At 49.2% G+C, this 26,224-nt stretch overlaps 1 protein-coding gene across 1 annotated transcript in view; it reads right to left on the bottom strand.

Moving 5' to 3' along the window:
- The window catches only part of LOC123823631 (WD repeat-containing protein 62-like), a 41,908-nt gene that overhangs the window by 2,071 nt on the left and 13,613 nt on the right, over nt 1–26,224 (bottom strand). The window contains 22 exon segments of the mRNA XM_045846549.1: nt 59–200; nt 313–370; nt 373–423; nt 691–825; nt 1,104–1,214; nt 1,584–1,687; nt 2,029–2,153; nt 3,594–3,776; nt 3,778–3,813; nt 5,725–5,777; nt 9,188–9,315; nt 10,345–10,470; nt 11,202–11,265; nt 11,361–11,472; nt 12,291–12,366; nt 13,232–13,353; nt 13,438–13,505; nt 16,923–17,048; nt 18,701–18,792; nt 20,176–20,354; nt 22,114–22,251; nt 25,304–25,493. Of these exon segments, the coding sequence (XP_045702505.1) occupies nt 59–200; nt 313–370; nt 373–423; nt 691–825; nt 1,104–1,214; nt 1,584–1,687; nt 2,029–2,153; nt 3,594–3,776; nt 3,778–3,813; nt 5,725–5,777; nt 9,188–9,315; nt 10,345–10,470; nt 11,202–11,265; nt 11,361–11,472; nt 12,291–12,366; nt 13,232–13,353; nt 13,438–13,505; nt 16,923–17,048; nt 18,701–18,792; nt 20,176–20,354; nt 22,114–22,251; nt 25,304–25,493 (2,419 nt within the window).

Below are 26,224 nucleotides of genomic sequence, written 5' to 3'. Positions count from 1 at the left end.
AGGACAAGGCCTCCCGGCTCCCAGTCCTACATCCTGAGGAGGTGGCTCAGGTACTCACGTTGGTCCTGTCCGGGAAGGCATAGCCAGTACCTGCTCTCAGAGGCTCTGCTCTGGGCTGGTTCTCCCCGAGGTCTATGACTTTGACCTCTGGGGACTTCAGAAGGTTCAAGGGCAGCCGGAAAGGGAAGGTGTGGTTGAGCCTGTGGGAGGAAACCAGGCAGTTGTGCCTGCCCTGGGGGTGCCTGAGAGGACTCAGCCCCACCCTGGGGGAATACAGAAAGCTGGAAGGTTCACTAGATCACCAGCTTCTACCTGGATGTCTTCTGGAGGCGTGAGTGGAACTGGGCTGAGATGCTTAGCCGGGATTTAGAGAGTCCTCATCCTCAGAGGCTGTCACATCTCTTAGGGATCCGTGAAAGAGCTCTAGGAAAAGATGCCAAGAGAGACCTCAGAATCCCTCCAGCCAATGAGTTCCAGGTCCGGGCAGATCCTTGAAAACCCCATCAACAGACAACACAGAGCAACTGTAGCAGGGAGAGGAAACCATGTGGCTTAGTCCTTAAGATAAGACATATGCCCTCCCGCTAACCTCAGCAGCCCTGCTGGGGAAAGCCCTAAAGCAGAGATGCCCACACTGTGCCTAGCACTGGATGATCCTCCGAGGCAGGGCCAAGAGGGACAGGGCCCTACCCTCGGGGTGGGCGTCAGTAAGTGTCTCAAAGTGGTGGCGGAGAAACTTCTCTTGCTCAGGGGTCTGGGGCAGGGAGCCATTGGATATGCCTGGTACCTCAGGCTGGGACAACTCTTCTGCAGGTCCTGGGTATTCTGTGGAGAGGCAAAGGGGGCAGGCAGGAGAGAGCCTTCAACACCGTGAGTCATGGCAGACACCCTGACAAAGACACCATGGAGAAAGCTGGACTCGCCCAGCACACACCCTGTTGCCACCAGGCCGAGAAGGAAAGACTGGCGGCTCTGCCTTCCGGGTGAGCCTTAGCGGGCACCAAGAGTACAGCTGATGTGGGGCCAGTGCTTACGTATCATGACCATCCGCTAAGCCAGGCCCACGCACGCACTGCCCTTCCTTGTGCCTAGCCCCTATTTACCTGGTATGGGGATCACTGTCATGTCAAACCGAGGGTCTGGGTCCAGGTGTGGAGGGGAGGAATGGATGGTGGCGGAGGTACATTCCAAGTAGGCCTCGGAATCCCCTGAATCTAAAGGAGCAGAGAGGGGATGGTATGGGGGAGCCAGAAGCCCAAAGCCAGGCCCTTTGTTGGGTGAGTCAGGTAAGTGGCTCAATTTCTCAGGGCTTCAGTTTCCCCATCTAGAGGAAAGGGATGATAATACCCGCCGCCTATTTTTATGGACAAACAAGGTTATGCTTGTAGGAAGTGGCAGAGCTGGGCTTCCCGTTGGTGGGCAGTTGGGCTCCGGAGTCCTGTGGTAATATCAAAGGACCATATCTGTCCTCTGCGACACTCTTGAGTTTCAGGAAGGCTGGGTCAAGGTCATCGTCAGTGCCCAGAAAGGAGCCTAGCCAGAGGAATAGGCTACGGCAGGGTCCTTGCCTGGCCCTCACTCACCCTCAAGTTTGCTCTGATCCTTTGAGCCCATGGAGGAGACTCTGAGATAGAAGTCACCTTGCTGGTCTTCAGGTTCCCCCTGCACCACTTTCCAGCTGCACTTGCTGCAAAGCCAATAGGGACAGGGTGAGGGAATGATAACATACTAGTTAGTAAACAACTGGCCCCTACCCAGAGCCCTGAGGCATCTGCACCCTGCTCCTCTTGGGTGCACTACCTTGCCTCTCCTGCCTCCTCCAAAGGCTGCCTTCCCCCAGGAGTCCCTTGTACCTCCACCTAAAAACATGGAAGCAGGCTGCAGGGCTGGGCTCCTGTTCCATTAGGTCCCTGCCCCTTCCTCCCCACTCCCACAGGCCCACTGGGAGAGCAGTTCTTTCAGAGCATGCCTATCAGGGGAGGCTTCCGCTCTCCAACTAAGACGCCCCTTGGTGCAAAGGACACTTACCTGTCCGTCCCTGGGACCGGCACCTCTGCCTCCAGGGAGATGATGACCTCTCTGGCTTCAGAACACTCCCTCTGTAAGGGCAGGAAGGAGGGATTCCTATGGCCATCTTCCTGGGGACTCTCTGACTGTGGGGTAAGGAGGCACAGCCATCTGAGGCAGCCGTGGCAACCAGGACACTTGCAAGCTTCTAAGTGTTACAGTAAAGATGTCAGGGATAATGGCAGCCCCCACTGTGGGATGCTCACTGTGCACCAGGGTTGGGGCCAAGACCCTCGTTCGCCATGAGCTCACTCCACGCCCAATTGCATTATAAGAGTCTATTCATATGAAATTCAAGAACAGGCAAACCAGTCCATGCTGAGAGAGGTCAGAGTGCTGCTTACCTTGGGTTAAAGTACTAGCTGGGAGGGGAACAGGGGTCTTCCTGGAGGTAGAAAATGCTCTATATTTTGACCTGGGTGGTACATATACATAGGCACATACACAGGTAACGATTCTTCAAGCTATTTACCTAAGCTTAGGTAATGTGCACATAACTGCATGTATATTATGCCACAATAAAAAAACCCCCAAACATATAGGATTAAGGGAAGAAGAATTTTACCCTGGCTGGTGTGGCTCAGTGGATTGAGTGCAGGCCTGCGAACCTTAGGGTCCCTGGTTCAATTCCCAGTCAGGACACATGCCTGGGTTGCAGGCCAGGTCCCCAGTAGGGGGTATGTGAGAGGCAACCACACATCGATGTTTCTCTCCCTCTCTTTCTCCCTCCCTTTCTCCCTCTCTAAAACATAAATAAATAAAATCTTTTTTTCAAAACAAGAATTTTATTTGGAAAATAATAAGATAAGAGCTAAAATTGCTTTAGCACCTCAAATGGGACCACTCCCTGTTCTTAGCAGTGGATTTCTGTAAAAGTCCTCTGAGGGCTTTTTTTAAAAAATAAGATTTTATTTATTTATTTTTAGAGAGAGGGGAAGGGAAGGAGAAAGAGAGGGAGAGAAACATCAACGTGAGGTGAGAGAGAAACATCGATTGGCTGCCTCTGTACGTGCCCCAGCTGGGGACTGAACTCAGAATGCAGGCAAGTGCCCTGACTGGGAATCGAACTAGCCACCTTTTGCTTTGTGGGGTGACGCCCATCCAACTGAGCCACGCCAGTCAGGGCTGAGGGCTATTTCTTAATGACCGTTTTTAGGAAACTTTTTTGTCCTCTCTCTTTTTTTTTTTTCTTAATGTCTTTATTTTTGAAAACTGAAGCCCAGAGAAGCAAGCCTTGCTCTGATTCACGCAGAGGTAGGGCCAGTCTCCACTTGTTCAAATACACCTCCATTCAGGCACAGGCCTGCTCTTGGGCCCAAACTCTTAACCCCCAAAGTGACCCACCTCCCAGATTCCTGGTCCGCCCTAGGAAGTCTCACTGTGCGCCAGGCCTGGGGCTCACCCTCCTGCCCTCTGCCATCTCAGGTAATCCTCTCACACCCCTGGAGTGGGACAGTCAGCCATATTTTCTAAATGAGAGTGCTGAGGCCCCAAGTCCTGAGCGCACTAGAGCAGCAAGTCCTTACCTCACTCAGCAGACCTGCCAGGCTCTGCGGCTCCACTGTATCCAGAATGGAGTCCCCCAGGCTGTCAAACTTCATGGGGGTAAAGAAGCAATCCAAGTCATGGACATTCAGAATGGTCTTGAGGGGCTCCTGGTCAGCTCGCTCCGCCCAGCGACCATGTGGCTGGTAGCTGTGCTTGGTGCGGGAACGCTGAGCCACCCACCACATCGTCATCTCCCAGCTGAGGGTGAGAGGAAGGTCAGGCAGCAAGCCAAGTGATCGCCAACCCAATGAGAGCCAGGGACACTGCACGAACCTCACCCAGGCTCTTGGCTTTAAACACTACTCAGAACTAACCTCCACACATCTATCTCCAGCCTGAACCTTGCTCTTGAAACTTCAGAAGTACACGTGCAACTGCTCTACAGCTCCATATGGATGTTTAGTGGATATTTCAAAGTGAATATGTTTAAAAGTGATTTCCAACACCCCAAACCTGCTTTTCCTAGAGCCTTTCCTATCTCAGCTATTCTGCTCAGGTCCCAAACCTTGAGGTCATCTTTCATTCCTCTCTTACACTGTCCCTCATATTCCCCATTGTATTTCTTCAGCAAATTCTGTCAGCTCTGTCATTCAAACACACGCAGGGTACAGCCACTTCTCCTCCCATCCTGGTCTAGCCCACCACTGCCTATTACCAAGACAGTTGCTTGAGAGACGGTGAAGGCTGCGTGTTTGAGAACTCAGGCTCTGGAGTCAGCCTGCCTACAGGCGATCCCATGTCCTGTAATTCCTAGGTGTGTCACCCTGGACAAGTTACTTAACCCCTCTGGGCCTTGGTTTCTCTATCTGTGAAGTGGGGACAGGAAGAGCCCCTACCTCAGTGAGAATTAAATGAGATCATAAATAGAAAAGACTTAGAACAAAGCCCACACAGTAAGTATACAGTGATTATTTGTTGAATGTAATTCCGATTGTAGTATGCACTAATAAGGGGAGGCTTGGGGGACTGAGAGAGCATGTCCACATACCCTGACCTGCTCTGCAGGGAAGGGGATGGCAGGGGAGTATTTCCCGGTAGGCTTTGATCTGAGGTCTGACATTGCTCCAACCTAGGGTTTAGAATTCTGCTACCAGCTTCTCACCTACTAGCTCCTAGTCTGCCTCTCTCCCAAGAAAACGTTCATTAGTTCAATATTAACATCATCTGGATCTCTCTCTTCCTCTCACAATCCAATCATTTGGCTCGACTTTCAAAATCCCTCTGGAATCCAACCATTTTTTTTCTTCCTCCCCGTCCAGCCTCCAATCTCTCCTGCCAGGATCATCTCAGCAGTCTATTCCCTAGGACCCCTGCTTCCCTCTCAGAAACTGTTTCCAACAAGCGGCCACAGGGACCTGTTAACACACGAGTTAGATCATGGCCATCCTTGGCTCTGAGCCCTCCCTTGTCTCCATCTCACTCAGCGCAGTGGGGAAAAAAAAAAAATAAATAACTGGGGAAAGACAACAAGGATTATCGAGGAAGTGCACCACGACCCATGTGGCCCTGCACCATCTGGCCCCCACTGCCCCGCTGAGCCCTTCTTTCATGCTACCTCTTACCCACCCTCCACCCAGGCACCTCAGTGCCCCTGAACTTTCTCAAACACGCTAAGCACAATCCTGCCTCGTGGCCATTGCCCTTGCAAACTGGTCTCTCCGCCTGCAAAATTCTTTCCCACGATCTGCATTTCTCACTTTGACTCTGCTCAAATATCATCTTCCCAGGGAAGCCTTTTCTGTTTACCCTAAAATTGTCACTCCCTCCCCCAATACTCCTTATTTTCCTTCTCAATATTTTTTTCCCTTCCGTAGCACTTAGGTTACTGTGGATATCGTCCATGTCCCACACAAGAAAATGAGCTTGTGAAGGAAGAAAGTTTGTCTGCCTTGTTTACCGCTGTGTCTCATGGCCAGAACAATGCCTAGCAGAGAGTAGGTGTTCAGTAAATGCATGTTGCACGAATGAAGGGCTATCTGAGCTGAGACTAGAAGGGTGATAGGGTTCTCCAGGGAAAAGAGAGATGTAGGAGGGGAAGTGCTCCTAGAAGAAACAAGATCATGGAGGATGGCACCCTTACCTTGCCAGCCCCCAGGCACCCAGACTCACCAGCCGCTTTGCCCAGAGTGGCAGCTTGCCGTTGGTCAGCAGGCACGGAGGATCTGAAGAGACACGTGGAATCCATAAAAAGACAGTAAACAACCCCACAGACAAATGGGCAACAAACGTAAACAGGCACTATTTCCAAACATTTCCAAACACTATAGGAATCCACAGACATATCAGAAGATGCTCAGCCTCACTAATTGTCAGGGAAATGCACATTTACACAATGGGATATAATGTTTTACCCCTAAGATCTGACAAAATTAAAATGCTTCATACTATCAAATGCCGGCAAAAAATATGGGGGAAAGACGGGCTTAACACTGACTGCTGGGGAGGGGGCAGTAAGGAGGGCCCCCGGGGTTCTCTTTTAAAAGAAAAAGTGTACTAACCCCAGGGCCCAGCAGTGCCAGTCCTTGGCCTCTATCCTGGAGAAATGCTCTCACGCATGCCCAAAGAGGAGGCCCAGGTGCTTAGGCTCCTTCACAACCGTGTAAAGTTGGAAAAAAACCTAAATGCCCACCCAGAGGGAATAACTTAAAATATCCTACTATGCCGCTGGTCAAAAGAGGGAGGCCTCTGCTTGGTATCCACCAAGGTACAGGTGGATAAGATACTATTGAGAGGAAAAAGAACAATATGTGTAGTATACTACCATTTATGGACATAAATATGTGTTTCCTATGGATATATACATATGTATATAGTGTTCAGGAGAAGTCCTATAAAGATGCACAGGAAACTGGTAAAAGCGGTCAGCTCTCCACCCGGCCAGCAGCGGGCAGATGAAGAGACTTCCGGCCAAGATGGAGGCATAGGTAAACACGCTTCACCTCCTCGCACAACTATAGCAAAAATTACAACTAAACTACAAAACAAACATCACCCAGGTTCGTCAGAAAATTGAGCTGTATGGAAGGCCGACAACCAAGCATTTAAAGGAGCCGAATTCATCCAGATGGGTGCCTTTTCTACAAGAGGCCATGCTACTAAGACACGGAGTCAAAGCAGCTCTACCTAATACACAGAAACAAACACGGGGAGGCTGCCAAACTGAGGAGACTAAGAATTGTGGATCAAAGGAAAGAACAGGAAAAAAAAACCCCCTCCTAAAAAGGAAAATAACTAAATGAAATGGATGTAAGCAACCTATCAGATGCAAAATTCAAAACACTGGTGATCAGGTGCTCCAAGAAATCATTGGGTACTGCAATAGCATAAAAAAGGCCCAGGCAGAAATGAAGGCTGCATTAGGTGAAATAAAGAAAAATCTACAGGGAACCAACAGTGGAGAAGATGAAGCCGAGATTCAAACCAACGATTTGGAACGTAAGGAAGAAAAGAACCGTTCAATCAGAACAGCAAGAAGAAAAAAGAATTCAAGAAAATGAGAATAGAGTAAGGAGCCTAGGGGACATCTGCAAATGTACCAACATCTGAATCATAAGGGTGCCAGAAGGAGAGCAGAAAGAGCAAGAAATTGAAAACTTATTTGAAAAGATGACGAAAGAAAACTTCCCTTATTTGGTAAAGGAAACAGACATACAAATCCAGGAAGCATGAAGAGTCCCAAACAAGTTGGGCCCAAAGAGGACCACACCAAGACACATCACAATTCAAATGCCAAAGGTTAAAGATAAAGAGGGAATCTTAAAAGCAGCAAGAGAAAAAGCACACAGTTACCTACAAAGGAGTCCCTGTAAGACTGCCAGCTGATTTCTCAAAAGATACTTTACAGGCTAGAAGGGACTGGCAAGAAGTATTCAAAGTGATGAAAAGCAAGGACCTACAACTTAGGTTGCTCTATACAGCAAAGTTATCATCTAGAACGGGACGGCAGATAAAGTGCTCCCCAGATAAGGACAAGTTAAAGGAGTTCATCATCACCAAGCCATTCTTATATGAAATGCCAAAGGGAACTATGTAAGAAAAAGAAGATCAAAACGATGAACGTTAAAGTGGCAACGAATGCACGAGTATCAACAACCAAATCTAAAAAATTAAGCAAACAAGCAGAACAGGAACAGAATCATAGATATGGAGATCATTTGGAGGGTTATCATGTGGAGGGCGGCGGGGGAGTGGCGGCGTGGGAGAATGGGAGAAAAGGTGCAGGGATTAAGAAGTACAACTCAGTAGGTACAAAATAAATGGAGGGATGTTAAGAACAGTATAGGATATGGAGTAGCCAAAGAACTTATATGCGTGACCCATGGACGTGAACTAAGGGAAGGGATTTTTGGAGGGAAGTGGGGTACAGGATGGTGTGGGGCAAAGGGGGAAAAATTGGGACAGCTGTAACAGCAAAATCAATAAAATATACTAAAAAAAATTTTTTTTTAAAGAGTGGTCACCCTGGAGAGGGTCCTGGACCAGGAGTGAGGGTGGGGACAAAGAACATTAACTTATCCTGATTTTTTTTCCAAGGCTGCACTCTCACATTTGCTGTTGCCTAGCAATCGGCCATCTGTGGCCCTTGTTGGTGGAGCCCACCACCCACACTGAAAGCACCTAGTGCTGATCACTGTTCCCAGCCTCTCTCACAGCTGGAGCAATCATGACCAGTGGGACCTGAGAGAAGCCTGTCAGGGGCTTGTGGGAAAATATTCCTTTCTTTCTCTCTTTGTCTCTCTCTTTCTGAAGATTTTATTTATTTTTTAGGGAGAGGGGAAGGGAGGGAGAAAGAAGGAGAGAAACATCGATGTGACAGAACCACTGTTCAGCTGCCTTCTGTATGTGCCATGACCTGGGACGGAACCTGCAACCCAGGCACGTGCCTTGACCAGGAATCAAACCAGCAACCCTTCAGCTTGCAGTCTGGCACTCAAACCACCGAGCTGCACCAGCGAGGGTGGGAAATGTTCCTTTCCAAAGGACAGTCTAGGAGGAAATGTCCTATTCAAGCACGCCTCTGGTGCCTAGCACTTAAGCAGCCATCTTGCAACCATGAGGGCCTATGCCAACCAAGGCGCTATGCAGAGGAGTAGAGATTTATAGAGAGTCTGGCCTTTCATAAGGTCATTAAGCTACTACTCTCCCTTTTTGCCAGAACAACAAAATCTGTTCTGTCTTCTGGTTAACGTGCTCTGTTTTTTCCTGGGGCATCCTCTTTACATCCCTCCCTCCCAGGAAAGGAAGTCTGCCTGACAGCAAAGCCAATGTGGAGAAAAGTAGAGCCAAAACATAGAAAAGAAATACACTCCTTTAACATCACTTGACTACCTGGATCCAGCTATGCCCGAAGCCATCCTCTCAAATTTTCAGGTACATGAACCAATAAATTATTTTTCTAGCTACACCAATGAGAGTCTGGTTGCTATTACACTGAGAGAGTCCTGACCAATATGATTACTGAGCTTCAGTATGTGCCAGGCACTGAAAACAAAGTAGTGGGCGCAACCCAGCCACGACCCCTACACTGACAGAGGTCAAATGAGGACTCCTTTGGATGGATCGGTTTCCCAACCTGGGTCCAAGCTCTCTTTGGATGGTGTCTTCAGCAGCTCTTCAGGTTCACACTCTTCCTCCAGCTCATCCTCTGTCTGCTCTCCAGGGCTTAAGGAGCAAATCTTGCTGGATGTACATGCCTCCTGCCTGAAGTCAGGAATGAGGAAGGCAAGGAGAGAAATAGGTAAATGGGGTCCTAGAGGGATCCGCCTAGGGCCAGAGCCCTGTGCTAGGTTCCACATGAACCTATGGTGCTGGGAGGTCTCACCTGCCACACCCACCCTGCTAAAAATATACCACCATACTAAATGAGATAGAGGAAAGGCTGGGCTCAAAAAATAAGAAACTCTGAAGGCCACATCAATGGGATGTTTGAAAAACAGAACAGATAGTGGGGCTTGAGTACTGAGCTGCTGGGACCTGTTTGGGGAAGCAGGGGGTAGCGATGAGGTTTTAGCTCCTTTGGAGTCTAGGAGACTACATGCTTGACACAAGGTGGGCACTGGAGCCAGGACCCTGCTCCGGCCCCAGGGTAGGGCGTGAGACTCAAAACCGCGAGCCAAAGGTAGCTGCTCTCTCCCTTGGTGCCTCTGTCTACAAAGCCTCCAAGCCCACTGCAGGACAGGCGGCACACGTCAAGGCCTTGTCCCCACGGGGAGGCAATGACAAAGCCTCGAGACAGAGAGACAGGGACAGCTCCGGGGGGCAGGGGAGAGGAAGGAAAAACCTACAATTTCCCACTAAAAGCGAGACCTCCAAACCAAATTCCCAAATTAAAAACTAGACAATAAATTCATGCCAAATAAAAGTGGTCTCCACAGCATGAGAACTTTAAAGAGTAAGAAGGCATCTCAGTGACACTGGACCCTTCCCTGACCACCTCTCTCCTGGATCAGGGGCTTCCTCTGGTCTCCACAGCCTCCTGGGGCTTCCTGCATCACAGTACTCACAGGCTCTCCAAGCACTTTGCATCTCCGCTCCAAAACCCTTCTCATAGGTGTTATTATAACTTTGTATTCAAAGTCCATCTCCTCCCTGAGGGTGTACAAAAGGCAGGGCCCAGGGCTGTCTTGGCTATGGCTCTGTCCCCAGCATCATGCCTCTTGAGGCCTACACTAGGAAAAATATTCCTCTGGGGGGAGGAGAGAGAGGAGATGTGCAGGTGGCTGCTAGGACCTGGGGTGGCTGCTCCACTTCCCATCCTTTGTGTTCTGTTGCCCCTGCTCCTGATGGTCAATTTCCAGCAGGTGCTGCTTCATGCAGTTGGTGATCTCTGGGCCCAGGTGCCAGATGAACACACAGCTGTAGAGGCCAAAGAGAGATGTGGAAGGGTGAGAAACACTGACTACGCAAGTCGCCTGACTCTGAGGCCACCACCATCATCACAGCCAAGGCCCTATTACTTGGCACCTCCCAGAAAACACAACCCATCAGCTTAGTGCAGGGGCTCCCGGCCATGTCAGGTCTGAATCCTGGGTGGGGGGGGGGCTCCAGGGAACCCCCAGCTAACCAGAGCCTGCTCTGAGGGCCTCCAGACCGAGGAAAGGGGTGGTGAGGAAGCAGGGTAGTAAACTGAAGGGAGTGAGAAAAGGGACTTCCTCGGGTACCAACCACATGCTAAGGAATTTATTTATTATATTTATTATAAATTATTACATATATAACTTACATAAAGAAATATATCAGGATGACATATATAATCATCTCATTTAATTATCACCATATAATTTTCAAGGTAAATGGTATCAACCCTCTTACAAAGGAACAAACTGAAGCTCAGGGAGGGGAAATGACCTGCTCAAGGTCACAAGTAAATAAGCAGCAAATCTGGGATTTGAACTCAGGGCTGGCTGTGATGCCAAGGTGCTTGCTGTCCAAGGAGAGAGAAAGCTGGAACACTCCGAAGAGCTCTCTGTGCAGACAGGTTGTAAGCCTGGTGTTGCCAGGGTCTAAGCCCCTGCTCTCCCTACAGTGCAGATGAAACGCATTCCCAGAGGGAGGCCAGCCAGGGGCAGCCTCTAGGCCTTTCCCACCTGTCTCCTGATACTGTGATCAAGTGACGACAGTCGTAGGTGAACTTAATGCCGGTGACGATGTCTAGAAACAGAACAGAGAAGCTGCGCTGACCTTCTGAGTCAGAAGGCTGTGTGGGGGTGGGTGAGGAGATGTCCCAAGCAGGGAGGCACACCCACCAGAATGGCCAAACATCTTGGCAATGCACTCGCCCGAGTAAAAGTCAATCACTGAGATGCTTTTGTCAGAGCAGCTTGTGGCTAGGAAGGTGCCTGAGGGGTCCACGTGGACCTGCCAAGGAGAGAATGCCAGTGATGCTTTATGCTGCCTGCTTTTTCTCTATGGTGAGGCCCAAGTCAAAATTCCCAGTCCCCACTGACTGAGGACCACCCTTGAGCTGGACACTTGGTACATGGGCTCATCCCAGAGAGCCCTCACAAACACACCCTTGGTACGGTAGGAACTCCTGCCTCCCACCGCACAGGTAAAAAAACCTAACATATACAACAATGGTACTGATGGCAGCCAGGCCCTGTGCTAAGCACTGTATGTGTGTAACTTGTTTCCTCCACACGACAACCCTATGACAGAAACTCTTGGTACTTGCATTTTACAGATGATGAACCAGACTGGAGAGGCGACGCTTGCCTGGGGTCACAGTCAGCCTGAGACAGAGCTGTGCGGGGGGGCGGGGGTGGGGGGGGGGCATTCTGACCCTGGAGCCTGAACTCTCAGTTAGTCCAGAGGCTCTGAGAAGGTCCCTGCCTTGGCCTGGATAACACAGGCAAGAGACAAGCCTGGCAAGGGAGCCCAGGACTCTTTGAGTTTTCCCACCATACTCTGTTGCCACTCAGAATGGAAACCACTTAAAATGGCTCCACCTAGAGGAGGACTCAGTAAATAAAGGTGAAGCAGTCTGGGCCACCCCCTAGCTCCTGAGCATCCTTGGTCAGCGAGGCCAGAGTGGGTGGCTGGCCAGCATGTGATCCTTTAATCAGGTGCCAAGGAGGACCCAGGTCTAAGGCGGCTCACCAGGACAGCAGACACAAAGGGAAGACTTGTGTGGGGGTCCGTGTATAGTTTTCACCCCAGGGGCCCTGGGCCCTCACCTTCAGCAGGGACCCTTCATCGCCTTGGGAGCCCTTGTAGCACTTCTTCTGCTTTCCATTCATGGTGTTGTAGACTCTGGGGAGGTGGTTACAGAACATGACCAACATGGAGCTGCCCACCCACCCCCGTCCTCGCCCCTAGAAGGCCACTGCCACCTCTTATTCCCCATCTGATGGCTGGACTGAAACCCTATCTCAGAGAATGAGACACCATCTCAGGCTCAGGTCATGGAAATGATGCATTAGGGTATCTGTTGGAATTAATGTCCACCTCCCCTGCCACAGAGTGAGCTGAGTGCCTGGCACCCAATTTGAATGAGCTGTTGAAGGAGGTGGAGAACCTCTTTGCACATGCCATGTCCTTTACATACTCCGCCCCCCCGCCATTGGCTCAATCCTCTGTGGCCTTCAGAGTCTCAGCTCAGACATTCCTTCCATTAAGCAGAGGTAGGGTCAAGTATTGCCCCAGGGCCCCCCACCCCTTGGTCTATCCCCATCCCAGCCCTGACCACTCCAAGTTGTCACTCTCTGGTGAAGTGTCCATCTCTCCTCCACTGGACTATGGGCTCTGTGAAGGCAGGGCCTGGGGCTGCCCTGCTCACTGCTGTTACTCCTGCATTGTCCATCCCAAACAGGTGCTTGGGTAATGTAGGCGAGTGAATAAGTTTATGAGCCACATCCGTGCCTCTCAGTCACCCCCCATAGGCTTCTGGAGAGACAGAAGGAACCCTCTGCTGATCTGGAGGCTATGCCCAGGTGAAACCAGCTCCTAAGAAACACCTGCTGGGTCCCTCCAGTCACTCGGCCTCTCAGGGACCAGATGAGCACGGGGAAAGAGAGCAGACAGTGCACGAGAAGACAGACTCAGCTAGGTCCTATACAGGCCCCACTCAGAAAGCAGCCCAGGCCAGGCTGACGAAGGGCCCAGGGCAGCTCCTCACCTCACATTGCGGTCCTGGCAGGCCACAGCCACGTACTTCTGGGTAATGTCAACGTCCATGTCATACAAGGTGGTCTTCTCTGCCACATGGTGGGTGCGGACAAAGTGGAGCCCATCTGAGCCCTGGCAGGGCAGGCAGGACCCTCAAAGGACAGCTGTGACAAGCATCCCCCTACCCCAGCTCCCAAGAGGGCCACCCCACACTACCTGCTGGGCACTACGAAAGTAGATGCTCTTGTCAGCCCCACAGCTGATCATCTGGATGTCTCTGTTGCCTGGAAGAGGAAGCAGCAGTGTACTACGTAGGGCTGGGCCACCACTGCAAGGGAACTCAGCTGGGGTTCAGGGAGGGCTTCCCAGAGGTGAGGTGGATGCCGGGTGCACGTAGGGAGTCTGTAAGATGTGAGCTGTGTGTGTGAGGAAGTACAGATGGAGCACTTGCAAGGGAGGCCCCTGCAGAGCAAGGGCTGAAAGGGAAACGAAGGCCAAGGGGGACAGAAGGGGCTGCATGTCTTAGACAGGCAGACACTGGGAGGCTCATGCGATCATGATCAGAACACCCACACATCCCTCAGGCCAGGCCCTGCACTGCCTGTGCCTCCCTCTTCCTGACTGCTCACTAGCCACTTCATCGCACAAATGCGACCCAGGGGCTGAGTCACACAGTCCTTGCCCCAGGGTGCACAGAGAGTCAGCACAGGGCCAGGACTGAAGCCAGGCATTCTCTGGTTAAACACTGTGCTCTGAAACCAGCTTCTTCTCTGAACCTCAGCTTCCTGCCTGTATAATGGGCCTACAACAGCCCCTGCCTCAAGAAATTGTGTGAAACCCTTAAACAGTGGCTGCTACCTGGTAAGCACTTTTCTTCTTTTTCTTCTTCTTCTTTCTTTATAGAGTAAGAATAACAGTACACATACCTCACAGAGTTGTGGTGAAAACGAAAAGACAAAATAAATATTTAGAAGCTTAGTACAACAGATGCTGCTCCTTCATGAGAAGGCGTTTGAGAGAGCCCAGGCATGACATGCAAGTTAGGATGCTGCTCGAGCAGGAGTCACTGGCTCACAGAGGGGAGTGAGCCCTGTGAGGGAGAGGCAGAGACCCAGAGAGGGCCTGTAAGTTACTGGTAATGTTTTGCTTCTTAACCTGGTAGATCCAAGCATTTAGCAATGTTAGGACCACAAATAATTCTAACAGTTGCTGGCTATAAACAAATATGGGTGTGTGTGTTCCAGCTCATACCTACTGACCGTAAGCCTTGATGTGGTGTTCACTGTGTTACAGTCGGGCACCACTTACCAATGGGGACGTGTTCTGAGAAATGTGTCATGAGGCGATTTTGGTGTTGGGATAATGTCACAGCGCGCACTTACACAAACCTAGACGGGAGAGCGTCCATATAACATACCTAGGTTATATGGAATAGCCCATTGCTCCTAGGCTACGAGCCTGTATGGCACGTCACTGCACAAGACAACACAAGATGAAATCAAGCGCTAGAGCAAATGATAGGGTCAAGAGACTCAGTAAATACGAGATGATGAGGTTGCTGCAAGTGTAACACACCACACTGTTTTATAGCAAACTTTGTTTTATAAGTAGAAAGAGTACATGCTAAAATAATGATTAGAGGCATAGTAAATACATGAATCAGTAACATATTTGGTTATTATTATTATCAAGTATTATGTACTGTATGCAATCATACGTGATATACTTTTGTATGACTGACAGCACAAGTTTGCTTGCATTGGCATTGCCATAAACACATGAGTACTATGGCCCGTGTTGCACTGTGACATTACGTCGGCTACGACGTCACTAGGTGATAGAAAATTTTCAGCTACACTATAATGTCATGGGACCACCTTAGTACAGGCAGCCTGTCAGTGACCAAAACGTCACGTGGTGCATGACTGTATTCGGTAACCTATGTTCTGTATTCACTTTCTGGATACGCTGCACAGAAAAGTTAAAAGCCTCAGTCCTTATTTAGCAGGGCAGCTTCAGATAGGTTTGGACTGACGGGTGCCCAGTTTATGCTGACTATCACTGTTTTGAGCATAACCCCCAAGTGAGCCAGCCCAGCAGAGCAAAGCAATCAGGAGCCGGATTTAGGAGCTGCATCCTCTCAGGCTGGCTGGGGCTCTAATGAAGGCCTATACCCTTCAGAAGGTGCCCTAAAGGACCAACTTCGGGGCCACCCCCTGGGACAGTCACCACCTCTCCTGGATCTAGACCATCCGTTAAAGGTGACGTCCCTGGGGCCAAACTGCCAGATTTGCTCTAACTCCTTCTAGCTGATGGAATGAATGAACAGCTTTTTAAAAAGTTATTATTATTATTGTTATTGTTATTGTTATTGCTATTTATCCTCACTCCAGGACACTTTTCCATTGTTTAGGAAGGGAGAGAGAGAAACATCAATGTGAGACAGCCCAAATGGAGGATTGCACGTGCCTGGACCAGGGATTGAATTCGCACCCTAGGTATGAGCCCAGACCAGGGATGGAACCCACAACCTAGCTATGTGTCTCAACCGGGAATCAAACCTGCAACCCTTCAGTCACGGGATGACACTCCAACCCACCGGGGCACAGGCCAGGGCCAAATAGGTCTTTAAGGATGTCTGAGAAGTTTTAGCCGATCAACTTTTGTTAGGCCTTCATCGAGACACATCAAACACTGTTAACTTATTTTTTCCCCAGCTCCCTATCACCTTAGCCAGCGAGAGGCCGGGCAGGGAGTAGAGACATGGAGTCTCTTGGAGTAACGTCCAAGAGACATTAATACATCCTCAGTCACAAAACTATATGTGAAAAATGCTTCACAGTCAAGAACTTACCATGCACGAATGTATTATTCTTCCCATGAATATAATCTTCTTAAATATAGTTTTGAACATGTTCTTGGGTTCTGATCAGTTGCACCCCACAGGGCCTGCCTTGCCTCCCCTTGGGGAACCCTTAGGGCCAGGGATCTACATACTGAATCTTTTCATTCTTGGAGGAATCCCTTGGATGACTTGGTGGAGCGCAGACTTTGGAGAACAGCCTTAGGTAAGATCCTAGGCCTGTACCTACTAGCTGTGTGACTCTGGCTGTAACATGGGGTAAAGAAGGGGATAACTGCTGGGATGGCACAAGGATAATACCCCAGCAAAGAATTGGCCTCCAGCAATGGTCACTGCCACCTATTTTCTGCCAAGCCACCGGTGCCCTCTCACAAGATCCTGCCCTCTCACAAGACCGGCACCTTGATTTCTCTCGGGGGACCAGCACTCATCTAATGCCAGTCCTCCTAGATCAGGAGTGGAGGTAGGCGGTGGCTGGGCACCAGAACCTGGCCAAAGAGAACACCCCAAAGCCCTGGCACTGCTAACTCTTCTGGAAAGAGCAGGTGCCTCAAACCTGCAAAAGGAAAGTCAGCTCCCAGTTTTGGCCAAAATGAATAGGAAAAGGGGAAATCTCTTTCCAGTGGCCCAGTGACAATCAAGATCCTGTCCTCCAGAGAAAGGCACAGCTAACAGAGGAGAGAGTCCTGATAATTTAAAAACTTCAACCTTTGGATCCAGCTGTGCCCCAATCCAGAGCTTGCTTCTCCCATTTTTTTTGTTTAAGCTCAAGAGAGTTTTTACTGTTGCAAAGGAACACATCCAGGAAGGTGCTGGAAGCGGAAAGGAAGGGGCTCACCTGCAAACTTGATGGCCGTGATGGAGGAGGAATGGTCATCCAGGGTCTGCTCCAGGTTGTAGCTCTTCTCCACGTTCAGCACATGGATCAGTCGATCCCTACTGGCCGAGGCCAGCAAGGTCAACCCTGTGAGTGGAGAGAGTGGCCCTGGGTTCCCCGGAGGCTACATGATGCATTGGCCTCCTGGAGAGCAGCACAGCCAAGCTTTCCAAGTCTTGAAGAAGGGGTCTTTGGTTCCATAATTTCCGCTAGCTTGCTCCAAACCCAGAAGGGGCGCACTCCCTCAGCTCTGTGTAATCTTTCTCCAGAGCCCCCAAACCCTGGCATTTCACATCCCATGCCAGCAGTTCAGGGAGCACTAATCTTCAGGTACACCTGGACGTTCCTTCACTCGTGCCCACAGCAGACATCCTAGCAGAGCCCAGCACTGCTTCCTACCAAGTCCAATTCCTTGGCATGCCATGTGAAGTCCTGCCAACTTCTCCGCCTCCTGAAAACACTGCCCCCTTCACTCTCTGAGCTCTGGCTGCAGGGGCCTTGTCTGGGCCCTGCTGATTACCTACCCACTGCCCCACTTCCTTCTACCCCTAGGACTTCCCTGCTTGCCCCCTCAGGCAGTGCCTACACTCGTCACCTGGTACTTCTGAGGCCTAACATATGACCTGAGGTGGAAGGGCACTCAGGAAAGGCATACTGAATGAAGAGAAATTTAAGGAAAATTTAGTGGGGCAGGGGGTGTGGAGGAAGGAAGAAGGAAAGAAGAGCATGGGAAAGATCATTAACATATGAGGACATAGCTCTCCCTCTGTTATGTGCCTACCGAGACTGTGTCATTGAAATCAGATTATGGGGAAAAGAAACAGACAAACCAAAACTGAAGGAAATTCTATAAAATGACTGGTCTACACTCTGCAGAAAGCCAAAGTCATAAAGACAAATTAAGTGTATGGAAATGTTCCAGGATAAAGGTGACAAAAGAGCCAGGACAACTAAAGTGTGAACATGGACTGGAAAAACACAGGTGCTAAAGGGACAATATTGGGACAACTGGCAAAGTGTAAGGACCATAAAGACAGACGACGGCATAGCATCAAAGTAAAATTCCCACATTTGATAAGCCCCGTGGTCATGTAAACAGTTGTCCCCATTCCGAGGAAATGCTGACAAAAGCATTTCAGGGTGAACAGGCATCATGCCTGCAATTTACATTCAAATAGTTCAGCAAATGAAAAGAAAAGAATGTATCGTCTTATGTGCGTGTATGTACACACACACACACACGCACGCACGCACGCACGCACGCACACACAGATGGAGAGAGGAGAAGCAGATAAACTCATTACACAGGTCACAGGGTGAGATAGGTTTTAAAAGAAGAAAAATGTGGGGGATCTGGGTAAAGAGCATGTGGGTATTCACTATAATATTCTTGTAATTTTTCTGTAGGCATTATACAAGTTTCACTGTCAATCTACCTTCCCTAGCAGAGGATGAACTCGTTCATACATTCGCTCCTTCGACACCCACCTCTTTAGCCTGTGCTCTGTTCAGGGCACTGGGCACCAGGGTAAGTCCAGTGCAGTCCTGCCTGCCAGTGTCTTGCTTTCTGGAGTCCTAGTCACCTTGGTCCCAGGGTCCAGAGACAGGGGCCCTTACTAAACACAGGACTTCTAGCTGTCACTCACAGCCCTAGCAGATACCAACTACCCCTCCCTATGGCTCTGTCAGGGGGGCCATTCCCCTGCCCCCACCCCCCTGTCGCCCTGCCAGGGGCTCACCAGTCTCAGGCTTGGAGTACTCCAGGCATAGCACCTCAGCATCGTGGGCCTCCATCTTGACCAGCTCATCCATGAAGTGCAGCTCATGGATCCTAGGAGACACACACCACCCACTATACCCTTCTCGCAGGGCCCTCCCAGCCCCGCTCCCACCCAGGCACTCTGCCACTGCCAGGTAGGTGACATCAGGAAGTAGTTTAGAGATACCGAACCACTGTTATCATCTAGAAACCTGCCATCTTAAAGGAAGCAGTGCCAAAGCTGGGAGTACCTCAGGGGCTCCATGGGCCAGGTCTAGGACAGTCCTCTGGGGAGAACAAGGGTTAGGGCAGCACTGTTTCACAAGTGAACCCTGGGGAGGGGGAGGGGAGCAGGGGTCAGGGGTCAGGGGTCAGAGGGCATACTCAAGAATAGGACCTAAGGGTGGGAACATCTAATTCCAATCTGTCATTCTTAGTCTCAAATCTAGACTTTTCTCGTTCTCTCCAAGGGAAAGCAAACAGCAAGACGTCATCCAGGGTTGAAATGAGAGAGAACCATCCCAGTTTCTCTGCTCTCTGCCTGTGCCTAGTTACTTAGCTCCTCTTACCTCAATTAACCCACATGAAAATGGAGCTGATAGCAGCACTTACATCGGAGGGTCAGTGAGGCGACTAAAGTGGTTGAGATACACATAGTATCAGGCCAGTGCCCAGCCTGGGGAAAGAGTGCTATGCCCATGTAGCCCTTGTTGCTGCTTTCACCATTCAAGGCAGGGTGCTATCAGTGGGAGCAGCCCGTTGACACATTCGGTTTGCCTTGTGCAGTGATTGATATCAAAACAGTTGTCAGCATTTTAAAAACCACAGAATTTTCACGGGGGAAAAAAAACCCCCCTGCACTTTCTGCTCTTCTTGGACAATGAGGACACATGACAACTTTGAGGGCATGCTCTCCAGTTCCCCCTGGTCCTTTCCATCCCTCAACAGCCCCAGTGCCAGGTGGTCACAGCTGTCATTCATCCACTTAAACCCGGTCCCTGTGACAGGGCTCATATGCTGTCAGCATCTATTGTAACATCTTGAAAGACCTCTGCTCTCAAATGTCCCATCCACCTGGCTCCTCACCCAGGCCTACCAGGACTCCACAAGCTCCAGCTGGCATCTTCTCTGATGGTTTGGCAGGGGCACCACATGGCTGGTAAAGTGTTACCCTGTCCTAGAGTCATGCAAATTTGCCTGCCTACTCTGTAGGCAAAGTTCGCATGCCTCAGCTGTTGAGGTCCCAGTACCCACCCACCCTCACCTTAGTTAGCCCTTCTGGAAGACTCTCTGCTTAAGTTCTCAGGGGTGGCTGATTACAGGATTGCTACTCACAGCCCCTTGTTCCCAATGAGTAGCTGCAGGTACAAAGGCCAGGGTTCCTCCCCACCAGCCTGAGTATCCACGAGCCCAAGCTGGGAGGTGGACACTAGACACCCACTGGAGCCCACTTGCCTCAGATTTCCACTTCGGTCACCTGAAGCCAAGTGTTGGCCATCAGGACTGACTTGCATGACTCGTACTCCGGCTTTCATGTCCATAGGTGCCCCATTCTCACTCCCCCGGTCTGGGAAGTGTGACATATCCTGCAGATGCTGAATGTCATTCTCTACATACACTACCTTCAGTAGGGTCTGCAGGAAGGAAAGGGCTGAAGTCAGTACAGTGAGAAGGTCTGAAACACCTCTGTAATTTTGTATCCCAAGAGCCAGTCTCCCATTCTTCGTTAGTAACAGAACTCCAATTCTGACCTGGGAGGTTCACCACTAAGGATAATAACTATGTTTCCCAGCCTCCCTTGCAGCTAGATGAGGATCTGTGAATAAAGTCTGGTCAGTGACATGTAAGGCAAGTGGGAACCCTTCTGCTTCCTTCCCGCGGTCTGAGACTCTCTGATGTGATAACTGGAACTCTGACAGCCATTTTGGATGGTGGACATAGGGACCATCCTTCAAAACGGCAGAGTGGAGAGTTAGAAGGCTCTTGGAGCCTTCCTGCACCTGCCCCAGGAGTCTGAACTGGTTACATCTAGATGATTTTTATGAGTCAGAAAGCCAAACTTTTACCTCTTGTTTTGGGGGTTTTCTTTCCCATGCAGCCAAATATAACACGTATATCACAGGTACAGAAGAAAAGATGGCAGTATTGGCGGTGGGGCCGGGCGGGGGGTGGAGGCAGGCAGTGCAAAGGGAATAGCAAACGAGTACCTGCTATGTACTCCCTGCATTAAGGGTCTTTCTTGTTCCAGCCTCACTGACTTCTCAGGTTCTCCAACTCACTAAGCTCTTTCCCACCTCATGGCCTTTGCACAAGCTGTGCCTTTGGCATTGGGCACTCTCCCCTCTCCTCTTTCCTCCTCCCAATGCTCCACACCTCTCAGCTTAGTTGTCTCTTCCTCCAGGAAGCTGCCCCTGATGCCACAAATAAGATCAGATGACTCTGTGATACAGGGTCCCACAGAAGTAAAGCCTGCTTGAGTGTGGTTGGTAGGGTAATAATATGGGTGCAATAATTTTTAGTTTTAATTTGAACATTTCACCTACTCAAACACATGGGGTGTTTGAGTGTGATGTTATATTACAGAATTACATGCCTATGATTTTGTAATAAAAAAGGGGTGTTATTTGTGCTGGGCCCTGTATATCCTACTAGCAATTTGCAATTTTCCTTCATGCCGCTTACCACGTTTGTGATTATATCACAACTCGTGCGGTTGTTAGTTCACTCTCTGCCTCCTGCACTAGCCTGTGGGTGCCACAAGTACAGGAGAAGGGCCTGTCTTAGTCACTGATCGGTGCCCAGCATGTACCCACCTAGTACAGACCTTGATAAGTGTCTGCAGAATCATAAGTGCATGATTCAGGTTTCAGCTCCTCAGAGAAGCTCCTTTACTGACCTGACCATAGTAGGAGTACCTGCTATGTACTCCCTGCATTACCAATCACTTCTTCAGCATAGTGCCTCCCCAGCCTCACATTATGGCTGTCTTTGGGGTCCTGTCAGTACCCCCACCCATAGCAGCTAGCCACACAGGGGAAGCCTCTGCATGATTTGGTTGATGAACCAAAGAGCTCTGCCAAGGAGCTACAGCTCAAGACTTGGGAGGAACTTCTCTTCTCTTCTGTTGAGTATGTCAGGTTGCCTAGAGTGGCTGTGTAGACACACCTGGACAGCAGCTGCTGATTAGTAGAGAGACCTGCACTACGTAGAAACAGAGGGAGACAGAGAGAAACAAGAGAGAGGGTAACAGAAAGTGACTTGCACTGGTTCCTGGTTCCTGTCCCTAGTCAAGCCTGAGAGCAAGATTCTATCAGACTCCCTCCTGCCTCAGTGTTCTAGCTGTAAGTAGGTCTTTGTTGTTCCTAAAAGAGGGTTCACAGTGAAGGCACTCACATTACTGAAGATGTTTCTCTGCCAGGGAGAGTCAGGGTTGCTATCCATGTTCCAGAAGCGAATGGTGTTATCTGAAGAACAAGTCAGAAAAGATCCTGATGGTAGACAAGCTCTCTGATCTTCAAGCTCAGGATACACCTACATTTCCCAGAGATCAAGGCAAAGGGCAATTCATTACGACCACTTCAATGACAGCACTATGACATACTGTCACATTATGGTGGGAAAAATGTAAATTGCAGATGAAGAAGCATAGTTTAATGCTTTCTATATTAAAAATAAACAAAAAGGGACAAAAGATTGCTACCATATATCATCCATGATCCATGACCTATCATCAACGCAGGCTGTAAAACATCCCCACAAATAAATTTCCAAAGAAAATGGAAGCACACGAAACACAAAAAGAAACAAGGTACCGTGAACAGGAAGCAGCACAAACAATAGAGGCTAGCTTCAAATATTGGAATTATCAGGCAGAGTATAAAATAACCATGCTTATGTGTTTAAAGAAATACAAAAACACTGACAATATTCAAAGCGCCAGCAGCCAGCCCTGGCTGGTTTGGATGGAGTGCCGGGCTGTGAAGCAAAGGGCCACCAGTTCCATTCCCAGTCAGGGTACATGCCTGGGTTGCAGGCCATGTCCTCAGATGGGGCATACAAGAGGCAAACACACATTGATGTTTCTCTCCCTCTCTTTCTCTCTCCTTTCCCTTCTCTCTAAAAATAAATAAATAAAATCTTTTTAAAAAAAGTGTCAGTAGCCAACCAGAAACTATCAAGAATAACCAAGCAGGGCTGAAAAAGAACAAAATAGAAAGAACTATTTATAGAAGTGAAAAATAGGCAAGAGAAACAAATGAAACATATAAACATATGGGACTACAGCAAACTAAAAAAGTTTTTTGCACAGCAAAGGAAACCATCCACAAAATAAAAAGACAACCCACCAAATGGGAGAAAGTATTTGCCAATGATACAGGTGATAAAGGGTTAATATCCAAATTTATAAAGAACTTACACAACTCAACACCAAAAAACACACAATTCAATTAAAAATGGATAAAGGGTTCTGGCCAGGAAGGAGGCATAGGTAGATACACTTTGCCTCTTCACACAAGCAAAAGAAGGACAACAACAAGTTTGAAAACAAAATATAACTAGAACTGCCAGAAAATCAAACTGTATGGAAGTTTGATAACCAAGGAGTTAAAGAAGAAACATTCACCCAGACCGGTAGGAGGGGCAGAGATGGGCGGCAGGGTGGAGAGGACTTGCACCCCAAGGCGGCGGCTAAAGGACTGGGTCGGTCCTACATTAAACCGGGAGGAACAACTAGGGAGCGATGCAGACCGAAACAACCCAGGGTTCCAGTGTGGAGAAATAAAGCCTCAAACCTCTGATTGAAAACCTCGGTGGGGGTTGAGGTGGCAGTGGGAGAAACTCCCAGCCTCACGGGACTTTTTCACTGGAGAGACCAACAGGGTCCTAGAATGTACACAACCCTCCACCCCCACCCCCCACCTTGGGATCAGCACCAGAAGGGGCCAATTTGCTTGTGGGTAGCGGGGGAAGTGACTGAAAACCAGCAGAGAGTGGAGCAAGCACCACTGTTGCCTCTCAAACCCCTCCCCCACATATAGCACCACAAAGCTGTGATGTGGGTTACCCCTCCCTGGCCAATACCTAACGCTCCACCCCTTACTATGATAACAGGCATGCCAAGACAAAGAGAGAGAGAGAGAGAAATGGCCCAAATGAAAAAACAGTTTGAAGCTCCAGAGAAAATACAACTAAGTGACAAAGAGATAGCCAGCCAATCAGATGCAGAGTTCGAAACACTGGTAATCAGGATGCTCACAGAATTGGTTGAATATGGTCACAAATTAGATGAAAAAGTGAAGGCTATGCAAGTGACATAAAAGAAAATGTACAGGGAACCAACAGTGATGGGAAGGAAACGGGACTCAAGTCAACGGTGTGGACCAGAAAGAAGAAAGAAACATTCAACCAGAAAAAAATGAAGAAACAAGAATTTTTTAAAAAAATGAGGAAAGGTTTAGGAACCTCCAGGACATCTTTAAACGTTCCAACATCTGAATCATAGGGGTATCAGAAAGAGAAGAGGAAGAGGAAGAAACTGAAAACATATTTGAACAAATAATGTAGGAGAACTTTCCCAATCTGGCAAAGGAATTAGATCTCCAGGATGTCCAGGAAGCTCAGAGAGTCCCAAAGAAGTTGGACCCAAGGAGGAACACACCATGGAACATCAAAATTACACTACTCAAGCCTGAAGATAAAGAGACAATCTTAAAAGCAGCAAGAGAAAAGGAGACAATTACCTATAAAGGAGTGCCAATAAGACTGTCAGCTAATTTCTCAAAAGAGACCTTGCAGGCAAGAAGGGGCTGGAAAGAAGTATTCCAAGTCATGAAAGGCAAGGACCTACATCCAACATTGCTCTATCCAGCAAAGTTATCATTTAGAATGGAAGGGCAGATCAAGTGCTTCTCAGGCAAGGTTAAGTTAGAGGAGTTCATCATCACCAAGTCCTTATTATATAAAATGTTAAAGGGACTTATCTAAGAAAAAGAAGATAAAAAACATGCATAGTAGAATGACAGGAAACTCACAATTATTAACAACCACACCTAAAACAAACAAACAAACAAACAAAAAACACGAAAGCAAACTAAGCAAACAACTAGAACAGGAACAAAACCACAGAAATGGAGATCACATGGAGGGTTAGCAAGAGGGGAGTGGGAGGAGGAGAGAGGAGGGAAAGGTACGGAGAATAAGTAGCATAGACGGTAGGTAGAAAATAGACAGGGGGGAGGACAAGAATAGTATGGGAAATGTAGAAGCTAAAGAACTTATGACGCATGGACATGAACTAAAGCGGGGGAATGTGGGTGGGAGAGGGTGTGCAGGGTGGAGGGGAATGCAGGGGGGGAAACGGGACAGCTGTAACAGCATAGTCAATAAGATATATTTAAAAAGAAGATGGAAGGACTTTTGTCAGTTTCCCTCCTAGTTGTGTCCTCAGCACCTAGAACAGGACCTGGCACTTAGCTGCAGTCCATTTTGAAGGAATGGCCTAACCAATGGGTTCCCCAAACTCTGCAGAAGCTTTCTTCAAATGGGAGCTGAGCAAGGGCTGGGGAGGCAGAGAGGGGCTCACCTCCACGTTCCACACGTAGGAGCTGTGGAAGAGCTCCGACCACACCTTGCCTACTTTGTTGATGTCTTTGACATCCCAGATATAGATGCTGTGGTCCTTATACACGCAGGACAGCCACTGGTGGGTGGGGTCAAAGGTCAGTGCCACTGTATCCGGGTAGACTGCTTCTGCCTTCCCGCAGAAGAGGAAGCTAACAAGACAACAACAGGTCATCAGTCACCATCAGTGTCACTGTGGGTAGTAACAGACACTTGAGCTACCTCAAGTCAATGCCATGGTGGTCCATCTGTGTTGGGAACCACCCTGCCTGGTTTCAGAAGCTGTAGCACGCCCCCCCCGTGGCTAAGGCTGAGTAAAAAGACCTTAGGACAAGAAGCCATTAAGGAGACAAAGCTTATCCCCCTGGCAGGAACACCACCTCTGCCCACTTTATTTCATCCTGCCTGGCCTCCGGTGCCTGACCGGTGAGCCAATGACGGGTACGATTCCTCAAGGGGGGGATGACCTAAGACAGGCATGGTCACGAGAGGGCCCTCAGGGAAGGACTTGGGGGGCTATGGAGAAGGGGGGGTGATGGACCCTCGCCCCTCAGCTTTGACATAGCCTGAGTCCTCATTCTGTCTGCAAGAAGTCTCCTAATCTCTTGGTTGCCTTACTTCCCCTGCTTGACCTAAGCCTAAAACAATGCTGGAGGTGGGTGTGGCCCTGTGCTGGAAAGGGCGGGTTCCCCAGGGTGATCAGGCCTAAGAAAGAATGCATAAAATCCTGTGAAACCTGCTTTGCTAAGAATGCCCTCAATTTAAATGATAAGGGTCCAAGCTTGAAGTGAGTTTGTTCCCCAAAGTTTTATGGCCCTTTATCTGACCCTGACTCAGAATAAGCCCTCAGAGTTCTTTGAATGTTATCTGTTGGTTAATCATT

The sequence above is a fragment of the Phyllostomus hastatus genome, unplaced genomic scaffold (genome assembly GCF_019186645.2).
Source record: "Phyllostomus hastatus isolate PE091 unplaced genomic scaffold, TTU_PhHast_1.1 phas_contig_5, whole genome shotgun sequence".
Classification (NCBI taxonomy): domain Eukaryota; kingdom Metazoa; phylum Chordata; class Mammalia; order Chiroptera; family Phyllostomidae; genus Phyllostomus; species Phyllostomus hastatus.
Note: the sequence above shows the minus strand (reverse complement) of the source record. Positions and strands in the feature narration are given on the sequence as shown.